General features: G+C 34.8%; 2 protein-coding genes across 2 annotated transcripts; one reads left to right on the top strand and one right to left on the bottom strand.

Annotated features, from left to right (window-relative positions):
* Positions 1 to 22: 22 nt before the first annotated feature.
* On the bottom strand, positions 23 to 7,033 carry LOC108905518 (dynein assembly factor 1, axonemal homolog). Its single transcript, XM_023454331.1, has 7 exons — positions 6,930 to 7,033; positions 6,558 to 6,871; positions 6,007 to 6,248; positions 5,150 to 5,214; positions 3,180 to 3,265; positions 2,604 to 2,954; positions 23 to 2,547 (listed from the first exon to the last, which is right to left on the bottom strand). The coding sequence occupies exons 1-7, from the start codon at positions 7,031 to 7,033 to the stop codon at positions 23 to 25; spliced, it is 3,687 nt and encodes a 1,228-aa protein (XP_023310099.1).
* Positions 7,034 to 7,945: 912 nt separating this feature from the next.
* Positions 7,946 to 16,440, top strand: LOC108905627 (tubulin gamma-1 chain-like). Its single transcript, XM_018708588.1, has 6 exons — positions 7,946 to 8,184; positions 8,238 to 8,724; positions 8,785 to 8,979; positions 9,033 to 9,276; positions 11,370 to 11,552; positions 13,565 to 16,440. Exons 1-6 carry the CDS (start codon positions 8,136 to 8,138, stop codon positions 13,754 to 13,756), a joined length of 1,350 nt encoding a protein of 449 aa, XP_018564104.1. The 5' UTR covers positions 7,946 to 8,135; the 3' UTR covers positions 13,757 to 16,440.
* The last annotated feature ends 1,155 nt before the right edge of the window (positions 16,441 to 17,595 follow it).

Below are 17,595 nucleotides of genomic sequence, written 5' to 3' on the forward strand. Positions count from 1 at the left end.
TTGAATCAGCATCTAAATAAATTTAGACTTCCTCAGTTTTTTTCGCCAATTGCATCTCTAGAGAACAGTTAACAGTTCTTTTAATTACAGGCTTTTCGCATTTTTCTGAAGCGTTTTCATCAGCGTCTTTCTCATCATATAGACTCGCTACAGATTCTTTGTTATCCTCTTCACAATTTTCATCATCCTCGTTAGATTCTTCCTCGTTTTGCTTCATGAGTTTATCGATAAACTGCTGATAATTCACTGGTTTTTCATCGTTCACTTCTACTTGTTTCTCATCGCTGGTATCGTAGTATTCTTCAGGTTCTTCTTCGTTTGTGGTGAAATATTCCTCGCAGCTCTCACAACTCTTCTCTTTCGTGTTACTTTCGTTTGCGCCTTTAACTGCGTCTTCATACTCTTCGTCCCCCTCATTCGTTATCAGACTTTCTCCGCAACGTTCACTGTCTACCAACACAGTTTCTTCCTCACTTTTTTCTTCATCCTTCTTCTCGTCTTCGTTGTCTTTGACATTACCTTCCATCGTTACTTTACTCAGTGCAGCGTCTCCGTTCCTTCTATGTTGTTCCAAATCTTTAAAGTGTTCGTTCTTTATCTTCTCCATTTCCGCTTTTAATTTTTCTTCCTCGCCACTGCTGTCCTCTTCTAGTATCATGTCCATATCCTCGAAGTGTTTCCTCATGACGTTATCATCCATGTGGTCTACTTTTCTATTTTTCCTAGCATCCAAAGTATTACATTTCCTCTCAAACATGTATTTCTTCATCTTCATAAGCTTGTCCACTATCTTCAGTTCCCTCTCCACAGCGTCGTTGTAGTCTTTGATGACTTCTTCTCTTGCCAGTCTGGATCTCTCGTTGAACTCTTCCAAATTCTTGGTAAATTGGGCCATATACTCTCTGACCTCCGATATCTTATTAGAAACGATCAGAGAATTCTCCGGTGCGTTTAGCTCCTCCTTTGTTTCAACTGCGACGACATCGTTTTGACTTTTCTGGAAAACGGGATAGTTCTGCGACAACTTCAGCATCTTATGAACGAGTGGCGGTTTGACGTTTGTTGTTTTGCCGCTTTCAGTGAACATACTGGTGTATTTCATGGCACATATGCTTTCCTTGGTATTCCTAGGATACATAATCTTGTCGTTTTCTTCTGCGATGTCCTTAGGTGGCGTGATTTCAAATTCCGGTTTGTCTTCTCTCTTGGTTTGCGCCAGCATTTCGCATAGTTCGTCTTTGAAGCCTTCCTCCGAGACTTTTCTCTGTATAGGCGATAATATCTGCACGTTTTGGTCGGGTACTTTCAGATTCCATGTCAGCATTTCCCTGTAGCTCGCGTCTTGTTCTTCTTCTTTCTTCACTTGGCACTCTCCTGTCAGTTCTTCTTGTATTTCTTCTTTGCTTTTAACGGTCACAGCTTCAGCAGCGTCTTCTTCGACTTGTTTCAATTTCGTCGAATCTGACTTGTCGAGTTTTCTGTAAAAGGGTTTTTCTCCATCCTCAGAAGAATTCTCGCTCTCTTCACTGTCACTGCTGTTGGTCTTGGCCTTCACATTGATTATGTCGGTAGCAATATAATTTTCTTCCTTAGTTTCAACATCATTTAGGTCCTTTGATTCTGGTTCGGTTGATATGTTGCTAGATAATTCTTTGGTTTCAGCACTTGGTTCCATGTAGGTCATATTTTCTTCATTACAACTGCAGACTGTTGACACCACCTTTTCGGTTTGTTTAGACTTCGATGTGGTCAGAATTCCTTTTATAATTTCCTCGATTTCTTCGGGTTTTCGTAAACGGCATCTTGGATGTCCATCGCCTTTCTCTGAAACTTGTGGTTCTTCATCCTCTGACGAATCGCTGTCATCGCTGTCGCTTTCAACGTTTATCACGTTGTTTTCTTTCATTATGTCCTTCAGCGTTAAATTTTTCATTAACTTATTGGCGTTGCTGGTCCCAGAATTGTTTGCGTTTTCTTCAGCGATATTTTTCGTCATATTTGCTTCTGCTTCGCTTTCTTGGGTATCTTCAGGAATTTTGACTGCAGGCGGTTTGTCAAATGATGTCATGTACTCCTCAAACGTCAAACTTGTCGCTGACATGTCAGATTTTTTCACGCGTTCCACAGCCTGGCTCACTAGAATTTCTCTTTGCTTTTCCATATAATTCTTTGCACTATTTTCGTCTTTTACTTCTTCATCTGTGGAACGTTCTCCACGGTTTTGTTCAGTACTTGTGTCTTGATTTTCTTCACAATTATCTTCGTTCTCTTTCTGAACTGCCTCAGTAATTTTTTCTTCCTTATTGGTAATTTCGATGCCTTCTGCTTTGCTCATGTGTTCTACCATCATTTGGAAATTAAAAGCGTCTCCCTGTCGAGTGTTTAGTTGCTCGATTTTAATGTTTGAAATTGTTGCTGCTTCTTCTCGACTATTACATTCTTCAATTTCGTTGTTGTTCGAAGTTGTTGGTACTTCTCTTACGCTGCTGGTACTTGGAGTATCTCCCTCCTTTATTTCTTCCACCAAAGATTTCTTCTGCCTGTAACCTGCAATTAATATAACGTATTGCTTTAAACCGATACAAAAAGCGTTCGGAACAAACCTTTGGGTGTGAAATCGAAGATCCTCTCGCGATAAGCGGAATAATCTTCGTCTGTCTGCCTGTCCTTCATAAACTCGTCTTCTTCGCTCTCACCCTCGGACGAAGACGAGTCTTCTGGTTCGTTGTCGCATTCCTCTCCGTAGTTGTAAACGTTCTCTTCTCCGTCCTCTGAAGAATTGTTGCCGCTTGCGTTTCTCGGCGAATTTTCTTCGTTGTCACGTTGACGAACGTGCTCGTTCAGAGATTCGGCCTCGCTTTCCGAGTCTCCTACTGAAGTGCCCATTCCACTGTCGCAAGTTTGGCTCTGTCGTCTATGCTCCTCTATATATCTGTCCCGTATTGCCACCAAAGCTGAAAGCGTACCTTTAACTTTTTATCTACAATTTTTTAATCCCTAATGCCTCATTATTGTACCTTTGTGGGATTCTTGGGATCAAGATGAGATGAATTAATCAAATTTGGATAAAAGTAGGTTCAGTTGAATCGTCTTATCTTCACCCCTAGAATCTATGACAGTTTTATGTACTTAAATTATTGGGACACCCTATATTAATATTAGGTTTCTAATATACGAACCATTAACACTGTCCATAATTTTCTGACGTTCTCGGTCGATCCAACGCTTCCTCTCAGCATTCTCTTCTGATATGCCACCACGTTGCCTTATGAAAAAATATTTCGTGAAATGGAAAAGCCAACACCAAAAAAGTGTAGCAAGGACTGAGCAAAAAACACGACATAAATTTACATAGTTGAAAATTGTATGAAAATTTTGAAATTTTTAATATGAATTTGATTTCACTGCCAAATATTTATTTTAAGTATGAACAACTTCTATAGATAGCCAGTATTGATATGTTTTCACACACATTTGCTGTCCCATTTAAGATTCTTCCATAGTCCTCGCAATATCAATAATACAGAAATGTATATGTCTTAAACAAAAGGCGCACCAAATCAATTTCTTCACATTTTAAAATTATTTTCAATTATACAGGGTGTCCGTTAAAATATTTTCTTTAATAATTGTCGACTACTTCGAGTTAATTTCATGAAATTTCATATCCCGGTTTTTTGGGATAAAAAATTCGAATTTATCGACGATTTCGTTGTATCTTCCAGAGGACGAAATAAGCGACCATTAGGACGCATTTAAATTTGTAAATGCATAAAAAATTGTTTAAAAGTTATTGACAACACCACTGATAGACATTGAAGAACATATTATCTTTTAAGACAGGTCAATAATAATTAGTTTTTATTTTAGATTTTTAGGTCGTTTAGATTTGTTACATTGTTTAGATTGTGTTAGGTTGATTAGATTGTCTTTAGTTTGTTTGTAGTAAAATTTAAAAATTAAATTGTAATTGCACTGTTTCTTTTAAAATAACTTTTAAACAATTTTTTTTATACATTTACAAATTTAAATGTTTTTTTGATGAAAACGGTTGGCTTTTGAAATATTAGCAAGCTTTTTCCAGCCCAAAGTGAAATACACGGTGGCACAAAAAAGTTTTGGCAGTTTAAATGCGTCCTAATGGTTGCTTGGGACGCCATCTAGAAAATACAACGAAATCGTCGATAAATTCGAATTTCTCATCCTAAAACACCACCGGATACGAAACCTCACGAAATTATCTCGAAGTAGTCGAAAGATATTAAAGAAAATGTGTTTTTTTCAACTTCAACACACGTTATCTCGAACTAAGTATTTATGACCAACATTGTATATGACTTTTTCCCGTTAATTTTCGTCGTAGAATCTAGTGGTAAAGTTTGGCCCATTCTATAACGGACACCCTGTATAGGGTATCCCTTTTTTTTCTGGACATGACCTAACCTTATTTTTTTAAATTATTGCTCTACATATATATTTTTTAATGCAATTTTTGTTAGAAACAGTTTTAATCTGTCTTAAATGGGATACCCAGCCTTACAATGGAAGTAATTATTAGAAATACAGGGTGTTAAAAATATGTGAAAAGTACATTTATATAAAATCGTATATATTTAAAAATGTGAACAACTTCGTCAGGAGCTCACATGTGGGCTGACACAGAATTTACACCCTGTATCTCATGAACGAAACAAACGCAGCTTACAATAAACACAAATTGCTTAATTCCTATAAAGTTTTCATTCATGTTAAAACAGAAATTGCACCGGAAACTGCGCTTCGATTAAAGTGTGCAAATATTTCAAGTTAATTTTAAGTGTGGAATGTTACTGCTTTGAAAATTTGCATAAATATTTTAGATTGAATTCATTAAGTATAGCGCATGTTTGGTTACACCCGTCATATAACACCTTGTCCACATCTTTAACAATCATTCATCATTTGTCACCATTTGCATACCAGTAGGTATATATTTTTTGCAATATTATTTTTTTTATGTTTGTAATTGTTATCGATATCATCCTTGTGTATTATCTATTGACATGTCACTTATGCGCGTATAAGTTTCTGTCACCAAATCCTAGGGCGATTCATTCGTCACAACAATAAATAAAAGTTTAACTTTTTATATATAAAAACAAAATGTTACCAAGCTTCTGCACAAGCTCTCTCTCTGGGGAACACCGGACGATCATCTAAATACTGTAGTTCTTTCTGAAAATAAAATTTTGGTTAATATTTAGAACGGATGTAATTGAAATTGAAACCTTAATAATTAAACTCGTCAAAATTATTTTAGTGTTTATAAAATATTTGACAAAAATGTGTTTTCGTAAAAATGTTGGCACTTTATTTCTGGGTCACCCTGTATTTTCACGATGCATTCTAAGATTTTTCCTTTTAAATCGTAGAAATATGTCAAAATTTTCGTATAAACTTTAGCGATTTATTTTTATTAATAGAAATTCATTTAAGTTTATGCACAAATATGGTTTTCCGTGATAGTATCTCGTCTTGATAATATCGAACAAACACTAAACAGGCATGTAAAGCATTTTTTTATCCGTGTCGAAACTATTTCGTTACGTATCTCTAGAATTTTTTTATTTGATTGACGTTTCATATATTTCAATAATTGAAAATTTCCTAAAATATCGAAAATATATAAAAAACACGTAAAGATGTAAAAAAGAATATCCACAACCAAAATAGCGTGAAATTTTATAAATTTTTTTTGTTTTTAATTTTTAAATGTTCTTTTTAATATTTTTCTTTATTATTTTTTCTTTACTGAGGCTTAACAAAAATACGTGAAATATTGTTTGAAGTAAGTATATTATTTGTGGATAGTTTTGTTTTTTCTTTTTTCTTAATCTTTTTGTTTTTATAATTTATATTTTTTTAGGATTTTTCTGTATTATTTTTTCTTTATTGAGGCTTAACATTGGAAAAATACCCAAAAAAATAAAGAAAAAAAGCGAGAAAAATTCACGAACATATACGTACGCAAGTTAGTATCATCGTTTTGCGATATGCTGGAACTTTTCTTATAACCGGGTTGCCCATCAAGTTCAATACTCTCAAACCGGGCATTTTGCCCAGAACTTCTACAATCAGCGGATCGTCTATGTGGTTGTTAGACAAGTCCAATACCGACACCTCCAGAAGATGCTGAAGATGCTCAAAATCTTCCAAAGTTTCGATATAATTGTTGGCCATGTTAAGAGAGTGCAACGGCTTGATACAGTCTGTAAAAGTCGGTCGCAGGAATATAAGAAAAATATGTATTAGCAGTATCAGACTACATCTATGGAAATATTTTTTTTTGCTTTAGAACATTACTAGAAATTTTATTCAAATAACGTAACACTCAGATAAGACACAATAGGTAATTAAAGTTGTTTAAATTTTTTGGATTTTTCAACATTTCTATAATATTTTACTGCACGATTTTATCTAGAACTATTTGTGAACGTAGCTAATCTTTGGTTTACCACTTTTATAATAATTAAAAAAAATGACTTTCTTATAAAAAGTAAAAGAATGTAGATAAGTACCAAGATTTTCAATTTTCTTCACTTGATTGTGCGATATATTCAATGTATCCAAAATAGGACAGCATTCCAGGTTTTCAATCTTTTTGATTAAATTGTAATGAAGAAACAAACTGCGTAGTCCACTTTGCTTGTCCAAACCGCTTATTTCCCGTATTCCGTTGTTTTCCAACCATAAACATTTTAACCCTGTGTATTCTTCTAGATTTTCTATGTAAGAAAACCCTTTGAAGTGCAGGTACAATACATCGTTTAGGTACGGTGTTTGATACAAATTCTGTTCTCTACAGTGCTTTTTTAAGAATTCTTTAGTCATTCTAAAAGTTATGAATTATAATAATGACAAAACCATATTTTTTAATCGGTATCTCTCACCTAGGACCTTTGAATATGTCATCCAAAACCTTGTTTCTATATATTCCCAGGCCATTCGGGGCATTTTCTGTAATTTTTGGGCCATTTTCAGTGATGACTGACATTGTAATATCGTCGTATTGATAAAACAGATTTTTAAGTTTCCTAGGAAACGAAGACTAAAAATTGTTGGGGCCAGCATAAGATTTAAATCAAATTTAATCTTGTTGTGGCAACATATTTGAAATCATTTGAACATAGGGTATTTCATAATTAATTGTTGGCTGCCGTGAAATTATCATGGACTTTGTGGATGATATAGGTAATTCCCGAGACTTTCTTATTGGATCCAGATGGATTGATGACGTCAGGGTTGGTTCTTCTTCTTCTTTTTTATTGGCCTTCACCCAGAGGGTATTTAGCCAGCTTCTTATGTGATTGCTTTTTATTATTCAAGGGAATGCACCGTGCAGTGCATCTGAGATTGGTTACTCATATTCCCTCGATTGATTCCTTTATCTTCAGCGGGAGTGCAAATGGGGTTAGTAAACAACACAACACAGGATAGACTTTTCTCGCTCGGGGGCAACAGCCGAGCCTTAACACACACCGAAACGTTGCCTCGGATTGGAGAGAAGCACCCAGGTTAAAAAGAGATGGGGACATAGGTTTTTCTGACCACATTCACAATACGGTCAGGGTTGGTTTCTTTTGTTAAATGTCAAAATTCGAAACGAAAACAGAGGAAATAGTGTTGATTTTTGAAGTTGCAATTATCACAGCGGCAAAATAAAGACCGGAATTATTATTAAAAACTAAACATAATTACCAATAAATAAGGTTGTTACTTGTAGAAATATGTCATATCTGCCTTTACGCAATCTATGATTTTTCAGAATAGCCAACATACAAATATAAAATTCCCTGAAACTCATTTTGATACATATTTTAATTTTAATGAAATTTATTCCAAGAACTAATATTTTAAACGTTATTAAGATCCTTATGGTTAAATTTAAATGTATAACTAAAATTAATCTGTATTTTCCTAATTATAGATTTGTAATTAACTTGTCTGGAATAGTTCGAATTAACCAATCAAGTGATTGTGCGCGGTTTGAATTTTGCAGAGGGAATTTGTAACTGTCAGATTATTACACCCAAAATTTGTTTAATTACGCGGAAATTGTTTATAAATAGTGTTCGAAAAAAATACAAACATAAAAAATGCCTTGTGAAATGATAACGTTGCAGTTAGGCCAATGCGGCAATCAAAGTAACAGTGTTCATGCAAATTTTAAGGTTATATTTTAAATTTTGATTTTTCAGTTGGGTTCGAATTTTGGAAACGTCTTTGTGCCGAACACGGCATTAATCCGGAGGGAATACTCGAGGATTATGCTACAGAAGGTATCGATAGGAAAGATGTCTTTTTCTACCAAGCCGACGATGAGCATTATATCCCTCGAGCAGTGCTATTGGATTTGGAACCCAGGGTAATAAACACTATCCTAAACTCTCCATATTCGAAACTGTACAATCAAGAAAACGTTTTCCTGTCCAAAAATGGAGGCGGTGCTGGTAATAATTGGGCTTCTGGTTTCTCGCAAGGTGAAAAGTTAAACGAGGAAATTTTCGATATCATCGATAGGGAAGCTGAAGGTAGCGATAGCTTGGAAGGCTTTGTTCTGTGTCATTCAATCGCGGGTGGTACAGGATCTGGTATGGGTTCGAATATTTTGGAGAAATTGTCTGACAGATTTCCCAAGAAATTGGTACAAACATACAGCGTGTTTCCGAATTTGGATGAGATAAGGTAAGCTGAGACTTGACTATTAATATCAAACATGAATAAATTAAATACTTATTATTTTAGTGATGTTGTGGTCCAGCCTTATAATTCGCTACTGACGCTGAAAAGGCTCACAGAATCTGCAGATTCTGTAGTTGTACTGGATAATACAGCTTTAAATCGAATAGCTGCTGATCGATTAAGAATTCAAAACCCCACCTTCACTCAAATTAATAGTCTTGTTAGTACTATCATGTCTGTCTCGACGACCACTTTGCGGTGAGTTTTAACTACATAAATTAATAAAAGATGTAATAACAAATCTGTTACAGGTATCCATCTTATATGAACAACGATTTGATGGGTCTCTTGGCACCATTGATCCCTACTCCTCGGTTACATTTCCTCATGACGGGGTATACCCCGCTATCGACGGATACCGATGAGGTCAGCGTCAGGAAAACTACTGTATTGGATGTGATGAGGAGATTACTGCAACCGAAGAATATGATGGTGTCGACGGGGCAGGACAGGAACTCGCAACATTGTTTTATTTCCATACTGAATATTATCCAGGTAAGAATGATTTTGTATAATTTTTTTGTTTCCTCATTTTATTTGTTAATTATTCCTTCTGTGTAAGCTGATAAATTCCAAAGCTTTAGTCGTGACGGGGTCCTTTTCGTAAGTGAAATTAGTTACATGTCGTTGCATAGCAAATTTTTCAGTGAAGTTAAAAAACTGTTTCTTAGCATTTTTTATTTAAAAATTACAACAGTTATTTTTAATTTTACCGTAAACAGTCACAATTCTATAGAAAATAAGATTGTCCATTTTTAACCAGATTATGCGGATTGATGTCGTAATGCGTTTTGCTGAAAATATGCACGTTGCAGAGACACAATGACTATATGTATAGTTTATACTATTTTAATTTTTTTTTTTTGCATTTTGATAAATATGTAAATGATTTGTTTTAATATATTGTGATGACCTACCCTCTTTCTTACTAGGGTTATAACTTATCTATGGTTATAACTCAAAGATAATACTTAACAAACAAAAAAATATTTGTTATTCAAAGACTAAATGTACTCAGAAACAGTGCAATGCGCACAGGAAAGTCCGGCTATTTCATACACGGCTGCCAACATTCTGATGGTTGATTGACGATCAGACTTCAACGCAGAGTGCATAGCCTCGATGTTTTCCTTCGTTCGGCTTGTGCGAGGATACCCCTTCCTCTCGTCGTTGTGCCTGCTGTCTTGCCCATCACGAAACCTCCCGAACTACAGAAATACAATCGGACGTGGTACACACTTCTCACAGTACGCTGTTTGTAACAGTTTATACGTTTCCGTGGCTGTTTTACCGGCTTTAAAACAGAATTTGATTACTGTAAGCTGTTTCTATGACAATTATCAATAACTTGCTTCATGAAAAACGTTATAACTTCCTGGTAGATACAAGAAATTTTGTTTGGTTGATCAGAAGACGTAGTTCTGTTGACCCCACATAGATAGCGCCACGTTCTTCCCCACAATAAATTCAGTCTTAAAATTTAATAGGCGGACTGTGAATATATTTTGAACAAAAACTGGAATGACACGTTTTTATATTTAACTTCAACTCTTAATTATTAACGATTAAAATTTCTAACTTGAAAATATTAAATAAAACAAAACACGTCTTTTTTCAGTTTCTATCCTTACCTCTAAATAATGGACAATGTTCACTCCCACATGTTAATTTTAAATAAGTATTTCATTATTATTATTATTTTATTTTCTTAATACTCTGTTCGCCAGAGAGCACTTACGCGCTCACTCTGGCATTTAAAACTGTCTGAATAGAGTACCAGGTAATCTCAAAAATTTTGTTTTTCCCACATTTTCCTTAACCGCACCCCGCTCGCTAACAGACACCTCTATATACCTAATATTTTAGGATTCCCTGTGTGTCCCCTTTTAATAGGTTGTACTGTATAACATTTTATTTCATCTTTCACCTAAAGGTCGATTCAAACACATCAGTCGTGTCACAGTTTCGTCATAGAACCAATGCAGCTCCGTCACAGAATTTTTTTGACTGATTCGTCAGGTTTGTTTATACACACCCGAAGCATATCAGTCTCCGTTGTAGTGGTGATCACTCTGTTGAAAAGATGGCAGGCTTCTCAGTTGATGAATTGGTAATTGCTATATGTTTGAACGAAAAAGAAACTAGACTAAACCAAGAGAAAAGATGAAAATGGATCCATGACGCATGGAAAAGAAGAGAAACTGGAGGAGAGTATGCGACACTATACAAGGAGCTACTAGAAGATGTGAAATTTCATCAGTATTTTAGAACGTCAAAAAACTGGTTTAATTTATTGTTTTCCAAAATTTAAAAAAATTTGGAAAAAAAAGACACATCGAAGAAACAGACAAATATAAGCAGCACCAAAAAATGCCAATAAGACGGGTTGAAGCCCGTCAGCTTGGAAACTGTTCGGCACCTGACGAATGCGAACGCCTCCATCACATTTTCTTTTTTGACGGACAGTCCGGTTCGGCGCCGGAGCTGTTACGTGCCGGGACTGATGTGTTTGAATCGACCCTAAGGAAGAGAACCGAAATGATCGAAAGTAGAAAAAATCTTTCGACTACATTTTTGTTGATGTTTAGGGTGAAGTGGATCCGACACAAGTACACAAGTCCCTCCAACGCATCCGCGAGAGGAAACTTGCGCAATTCATCCCATGGGGGCCAGCTAGTATCCAGGTGGCTCTTTCCAGGAAGTCTCCTTACATACAGTCGGCTCATAGGGTATCCGGGCTCATGTTGGCCAATCACACGAACATCAGCTCTGTAAGTGCTTCCATAACCTCATTTAAAATTAGACAATTAAATTTCGGTAAAATTTAAAATTATTAAAACAATAAGAACAATATTACATTAAAACTCAATGTTTTGTTTCGCCGGCTGGTGATTGATATAATTTTTCATGAGATTTTATTCAACCAATCAGCTATCGCATTATATCGAGTGCATGTGTGACACTTCGTCATTGTTCATTGTAAACGAATTATTAATATGGACGATACTAAGATTTAAGGATTTTTAGTTGACAGTACCAGCCGTGCAATGTTGGTTGCATAAGCTCGGTGATCATATAACTTGTAAATATTTATGAAGGCTCTATATGAAAATTGGGGAAAGGTTAATTTACTAGAACTAAAATATTATTTCTTAACGAAACAGTGTTGTCACTATTTATAATTTTTGCAAAAATTCAAACTTTCGAACCCTTTCAAATTAAATAACCTAACCTAACCTAACCTAAAACTGTAATGCCTTAGCAGTTTATAAAGGGTAACCGCAAAATCCGCGTGTTTTTGAGACTTTGACAGAGGCGACAGGAACAATCCTAAAAATATTCTTTGTTTTTCGAAAATAACCCTTACTCAGGGGTTAAAAAGACAAGAAAAGTGAACAAATTAAGAATCATCAACAGTTGTAAAACCCCAAATATTTCTATGTTATCAAAATAATATGAACGTGAAAATATCTAATTTCGTATTTGATACGGTCTTGTCTGCATTGAAAATCAACCCTTAATATCCCTAAAGGAATTATTCTAATGAATGTGTTTCGAAACATTATTCTTTCATGCATTATAATTATTTTATGTACTTTGAAGGCGATGGTTGAACTTAAGGGTGGTTTTACCATCATTTAGAGGTATTTTCCTTCAGATCTAGTGATTGTGGGTTATTAACGGTTCAATTATCACGTATAAAAGAAAAAGAAAAAAATTGTTACAATATATTTTTTGCATTTTTAGGCGTTCAGGGGTTGATTTTCAATCCGGACAAGACCGTATCAAATGCGAAATTAAATATTTTCAAATTCATAATATTATTTTGATAACAACATAGAAATATTTGGGGTTTACAACTATTGATGATTCTTAATTTGTTCACTTCTTTGGTCTTTTCAACCCCTAAGTAAGGGTGATTTTTGAAAATTTTCGAAAAACTGAAAGTGATAAAGTGATGCTCATTTTCATTTTTCATGACGAGTATTTGGATATTTTTAGAATATTTTTAGAATTTTTCCTGCCGCCTCTGTCAAAGTCTCAAAAACGGGCGGAAAAATGGCTTTTTTTGCGGTCACTCTTTCTCATTTCAATCGCTCAAATCGCAGGAATATTTGATATTATTTGAAAATGTTGCGAAAATCATAGACAAGTCTGTTTTTACTTGATAGACAGACTAGACAGCATACGTAACCCAGCAAATTCAGATGAACGGAAATTGTGAGAGGCCTATAGCAGACTGTGCATCATTTTGAATCTGTAGAGACCCTTCACAATTTACCAACTGTGCGTAATAAACAGAAACGTTCTTTAAAGTTTTACATTTTTGAAATAGTGTCCGATGAAATTCAGAATGAGTGGAAACGGTGCTTTGACATGATGTACAGCTTTTACAAGAACAAATATTTCTTACTTTATTACACAATTTATCTAAATATGAATTAATGCACAAATAACAGACTTTCCTCTATTCTAACGCAGATTTTCTATAAAATGGACTTAGTTTAAAACTTAAATTACTTTTTGGTGTAAAGAAATTTGTAATGTACGATGCCACTTGTTCAAAATTGGCAAATTACAAATTTCTTTACAATAAAAAGTAACTCGAGTTTCAAACTAACCCCATTTGATAAAAAACTGCGTTACAATGGAGGAAAGTCTGTTATTTGTGCATTAATTCACATTTAGACAAACTGAGTAATAAAATCTATAAAAATGTATTGCTGGTTGGCTATTTGCTATAGAGCCCTCTTAACGCCCTTTAATGTTACCGTCGTTTCAGCTGTTCGATCGTGCCCTGACCCAATACGACAAGCTGAGAAAACGGGAGGCGTTCTTGGACCAGTTCCGCAAGGAGGACATGTTCAAGGAGAACCTGGACGAGCTGGACTCTAGCAGAGAGGTCGTACAGGACCTCGTAGACGAGTACATCGCCGCCACCCAAGAAAACTACTGTACTTGGGAACAGGCTTGAAGGACGAAAGGGGCAATTTTGCGGTGTTTTGTCCAGTTGGTAGGTAAATCACTTTGTCTTGGAAATGTATTTATTTTCGTACTGTGAATCTGTTAATGTTTTGAAGAAAACGAAGGTTTTTCGTTGCCGAACTTTACAAACAAAAGAAATGGTTCGTGAAATGTTCGTAGTTGTTGTAAAAATTAATAAATTAATTTGTTACAAGGTGAAATGTGAACGGCAGTTATTTGTATAATTTTTTTTAAAATTTGAATGAAATATAAAAACATGTTGATGATTAGAAATTAATTTTGAAGCACTAAATTGAATTTATACGAATCTCAAGGTCCGCGTTGAGATTTTATTATTTATGTTTGTGCCATATTTAATATTTTTTTTAATAAGAGATTTAAGCCACTCTTTTCTTTAACAAAATGTTGTTCCATTAGTATATTTTGTACATGTTTTGTATTCTTGATTATGTAGAACGAACAAGAGTGTTGTGTGTCAAAATGCTCGTCATCGCCCACAGTTTTAGTCGAGTTTATACTGTCGTTGTCCAGAGTCGCTCCAATCTAAGGACGTTTGAATTAAAATGAAACGGATTTTCTCACACTTCTGTTGAAATTAAACGGTAACCGTCGAAATCCAATTATTTTGTCGGCGGCGTGTCAAGGGGGAACATCCGAGTAGAGTAGAGAAAAATTAGGTGAATTTTTGGAATTATTGTCACAAAAACTATCCGTTTGTTTTATTCGAAAGTATACATGTTGAGATATGCTGACAAATTTCTTTATAAATATGTATTGGCTGGGAGCACTGGCGTCATGGCTGGCGTAAAAAATCTCCCTTGCTCACACAGTCTGCGGTTTTCAAGATTACATGCGGTCGGTTGATCGGAAACAAAAATTTCAAAAAGATTCTTTAAACTATAATGTATGATGCCCTTCGCAACGTACGACTTAAAAAAAAAAAAAATTTCAGGAGGAAGTGGTTGATTGAACTTTATATTCATTTTTCAACCTTAATTTCCAACCTTTCTGGCTTGATTAAAAAAAAATAAGTGAAAAAAAATCCTACGTTCCAAAATAGAAAATCTGTTCAAAAATATTGTGTCAAATTTTGGAAGCAATCGGTCGAGCCGTTTTCCGAATATTTTGGGAACCGTCTAGAACCGAATAGTTTGTTACGAGATAATCTCGTTTAAATTTTGGCAAAGAATTGATGCGTTTCGTAACTCTGTCGCTCGTCAGCTTCTCGGTAAATCGTCCATAACTTTTACAGTTCTTCAAATATCAAAATAAAATGTATACACTATATTCTTCATATTCCAAACCTGAACAATTTTTTTTGGAAAAGTCAATTTTTGTATAATAATTTACATATTGAGAAAACTTTTTTTATTTTACCATTAATCTACAATTCCTGGACCATAAAGTAGGCCTTTGGCAGCATCTTCTGCTTTGATCCGATGAATCCTCCCTTCGCAGGCTGTCGCGAGTTTTGACTTTGTCGACACACATGCTTTACGATGAACAAAAAAAAATTGAAAAAGAACTTTTTTTCATTCATCGGATGTTCCTCCTTTAAGGGTTCAACTACTTTGCCCATTTGGCTAATTCTGTGTCTCCAGTAGTAATAAGGATGCCTTGTTAGAGGAAACACTGTATATGGAACAAATGTACAGGGTGTCCCAATTTTAACACTTTTGGTGGGTTTCTGACGTTCGCCGAGGAAATAGACAGAAAGTAGCTGTCTCAGGTTTGATTTTTGAAAAATGAGCGACCACCACTGCATCTCTATCCAACAGAATTTGAAATCGCGTCGCACTAAATAAAATTACCTTCTTGTACTTTCGTAAATAGAAAAAATTGGTAGGGCCACAGTGATTTTGAGCATTGTTTAAATTTTCTGTATTACAGTGACTAAAGACTTTAGGGTTAAATCTCTAAAGGAGAGAAGGCATTAGGTGGAGAGTGGAGTTCCTTCCCGTGTTTTACAATGTATGCATTCGCAGTAGATGTTCCCGAGATCGTCACGCTCGCATAGCGTTCTCCACCAATCTTTTCCAAAGAATCTTGGGAGACCACGATGCGATCGAGACGAGCTTCCTCTTTCATATAACCCATTTTTTAACTAGTAAAACAATACCTCAACTATTTAAAGAAGGGTGCCAGCAGGATTGTGTACGATTGCCAAATGCGACTGATTTTGTAAAAGACCGCGATCAGCTCAGCCCAGATCGGACCGCGATGCGATGGGACCGCGACCGCCCGATGCGTTCTCTGCTTAAGGCTTCAGAGTTAAATCTCTACACACTCTGTATTTCTTAAGAAAATGATTTCTGTTAGATTTTTCTTATAAATTGCAGGCAAGATTTTTAATTACCATCTAAATGTTTCGATCCAGCCAAATATTTAAAGACGCCGAGAAACAAAACGGTACTCATTCGACAGTTTAGAACTCCTTAAAACGATGGGCAATGACAGTTATTAGGTGTAATTTTCCTGTTTCTATATGCTCTGGCAAGGGATTGCCGTGTATAGTGTAGCTCTCTGTAAGCATGTGTATGATGTTTTGTAAATAAAGTAATCTATATTATAGTCAACAGTTAACACTTTAAGTTGTTACTTCTCATTTGATATTATTTAATTTAGTTAATTGTTTTAGCGTATAGATTTTCGTAAATAAATTATAAATTACAATTGTTTTTTTATTTATCCATTTTCCTTTCATTTTCCCAAACTTGCTGTTGCTGTCCAGTTTTATGTATTACGGCCACATAAAGGACAGTGGAGACTATGGTGTTGCAGCATTTTGATTGATCACTTAACGGTAAGTGTCAGAGTCAACTCTGACGTCAATGTTTTATATATTTTCTTAGAAAACGTGACTTGTAGCTGTAAGTAGATAAAAAAAATTTATCAGGAGAGCATGAAGCACAACAGGTGTTTTCTATCAAGAGCAGCAGAGATACCTTCTCAACCTTCTGTTATCCTGATCGATCGTGTCTCCAAGTTTAAATGAAAATATTATGATTTTACTATAAATATATTCACATAAAATAAAATTTTGGTATCAGGAGAGCATGAAGCACAACAGGTGTTTTCTATCAGGGGCAACAAAATACCTCCTTAACTTAACATGTTCTCACAAAATTTCTACAAAATCCAAAGACTATCACTGTTTATTAAGAGCTCAATTGATTCATATATTTCAGTCAATGCTCATAATTTAAACCAAGTACGTGAAAGTACCTACCATGGAGACTATACAAGGAGCCCGAACTCCATGTAAACAAAAATCTTACAAAAATAAGAGGGCGCTAGTGTTCCATATGTCCCATATGTAGAGAGGGGAGATAAAAAGCGGCAGTTTGAATTATAAATCAATCATGTCATTTTTGTAATGTGTTAAAAATTTTAAAATAAATAATGTAAGCTACTTTGAATTATATAAATCATGAAAATATGTCATTCCGGACTGTAATTAAACTAAATAGATAATAAAAAATATTAGCTTTATGAGAAGAATTTGGTGTTCGTAGAAAGAAACTAGTTTTCAAGGAATTTATGACGTGTCTTGTTAATATTAACCTATAAGTAAGGTTTATGTTTTTGATAATTACTTTGTTAAAGATTTTAGTTTAATGTTAGTAAAAAATAGTCACATTTTATACAGGAAGTTGCCTTTAAAATAATAGTAATTCTTGTATTATTAATATGGAATTTTTACTTGTGGTAATAAAAAATAGAATATAAAAAAACTCGGTGTTTTAAATAAACTTTTAAAATATTACAGATGTCCGATTTTGAGTCCAGTGATTCAGATGACTTATTAGACGCATTGTCCAGCTTGAG

The sequence above is a fragment of the Anoplophora glabripennis genome, unplaced genomic scaffold (assembly GCF_000390285.2).
Source record: "Anoplophora glabripennis isolate ALB-LARVAE unplaced genomic scaffold, Agla_2.0 scaffold53, whole genome shotgun sequence".
NCBI lineage: Eukaryota > Metazoa > Arthropoda > Insecta > Coleoptera > Cerambycidae > Anoplophora > Anoplophora glabripennis.

What these genes read in the sequence shown, in the direction of transcription:
- LOC108905518 (XM_023454331.1), bottom strand. Translation starts at nt 7,033, where the DNA reads ATGTCAGTCATCACTGAAAATGGCCCAAAAATTACAGAAAATGCCCCG. An exon ending in AAACGATGATACTAACTTGC is followed by an intron (nt 5,215 to 6,006) that starts GTACGTATATGT and finishes TTTTATTTTCAG; the next exon opens with AAAGAACTACAGTATTTAGA. An exon ending in AATTATGGACAGTGTTAATG is followed by an intron (nt 2,955 to 3,179) that starts GTTCGTATATTA and finishes GTACGCTTTCAG; the next exon opens with CTTTGGTGGCAATACGGGAC.
- LOC108905627 (XM_018708588.1), top strand. Translation starts at nt 8,136, where the DNA reads ATGCCTTGTGAAATGATAACGTTGCAGTTAGGCCAATGCGGCAATCAA. An exon ending in AGGCCAATGCGGCAATCAAA is followed by an intron (nt 8,185 to 8,237) that starts GTAACAGTGTTC and finishes TTGATTTTTCAG; the next exon opens with TTGGGTTCGAATTTTGGAAA. An exon ending in GTCTCGACGACCACTTTGCG is followed by an intron (nt 8,980 to 9,032) that starts GTGAGTTTTAAC and finishes AATCTGTTACAG; the next exon opens with GTATCCATCTTATATGAACA.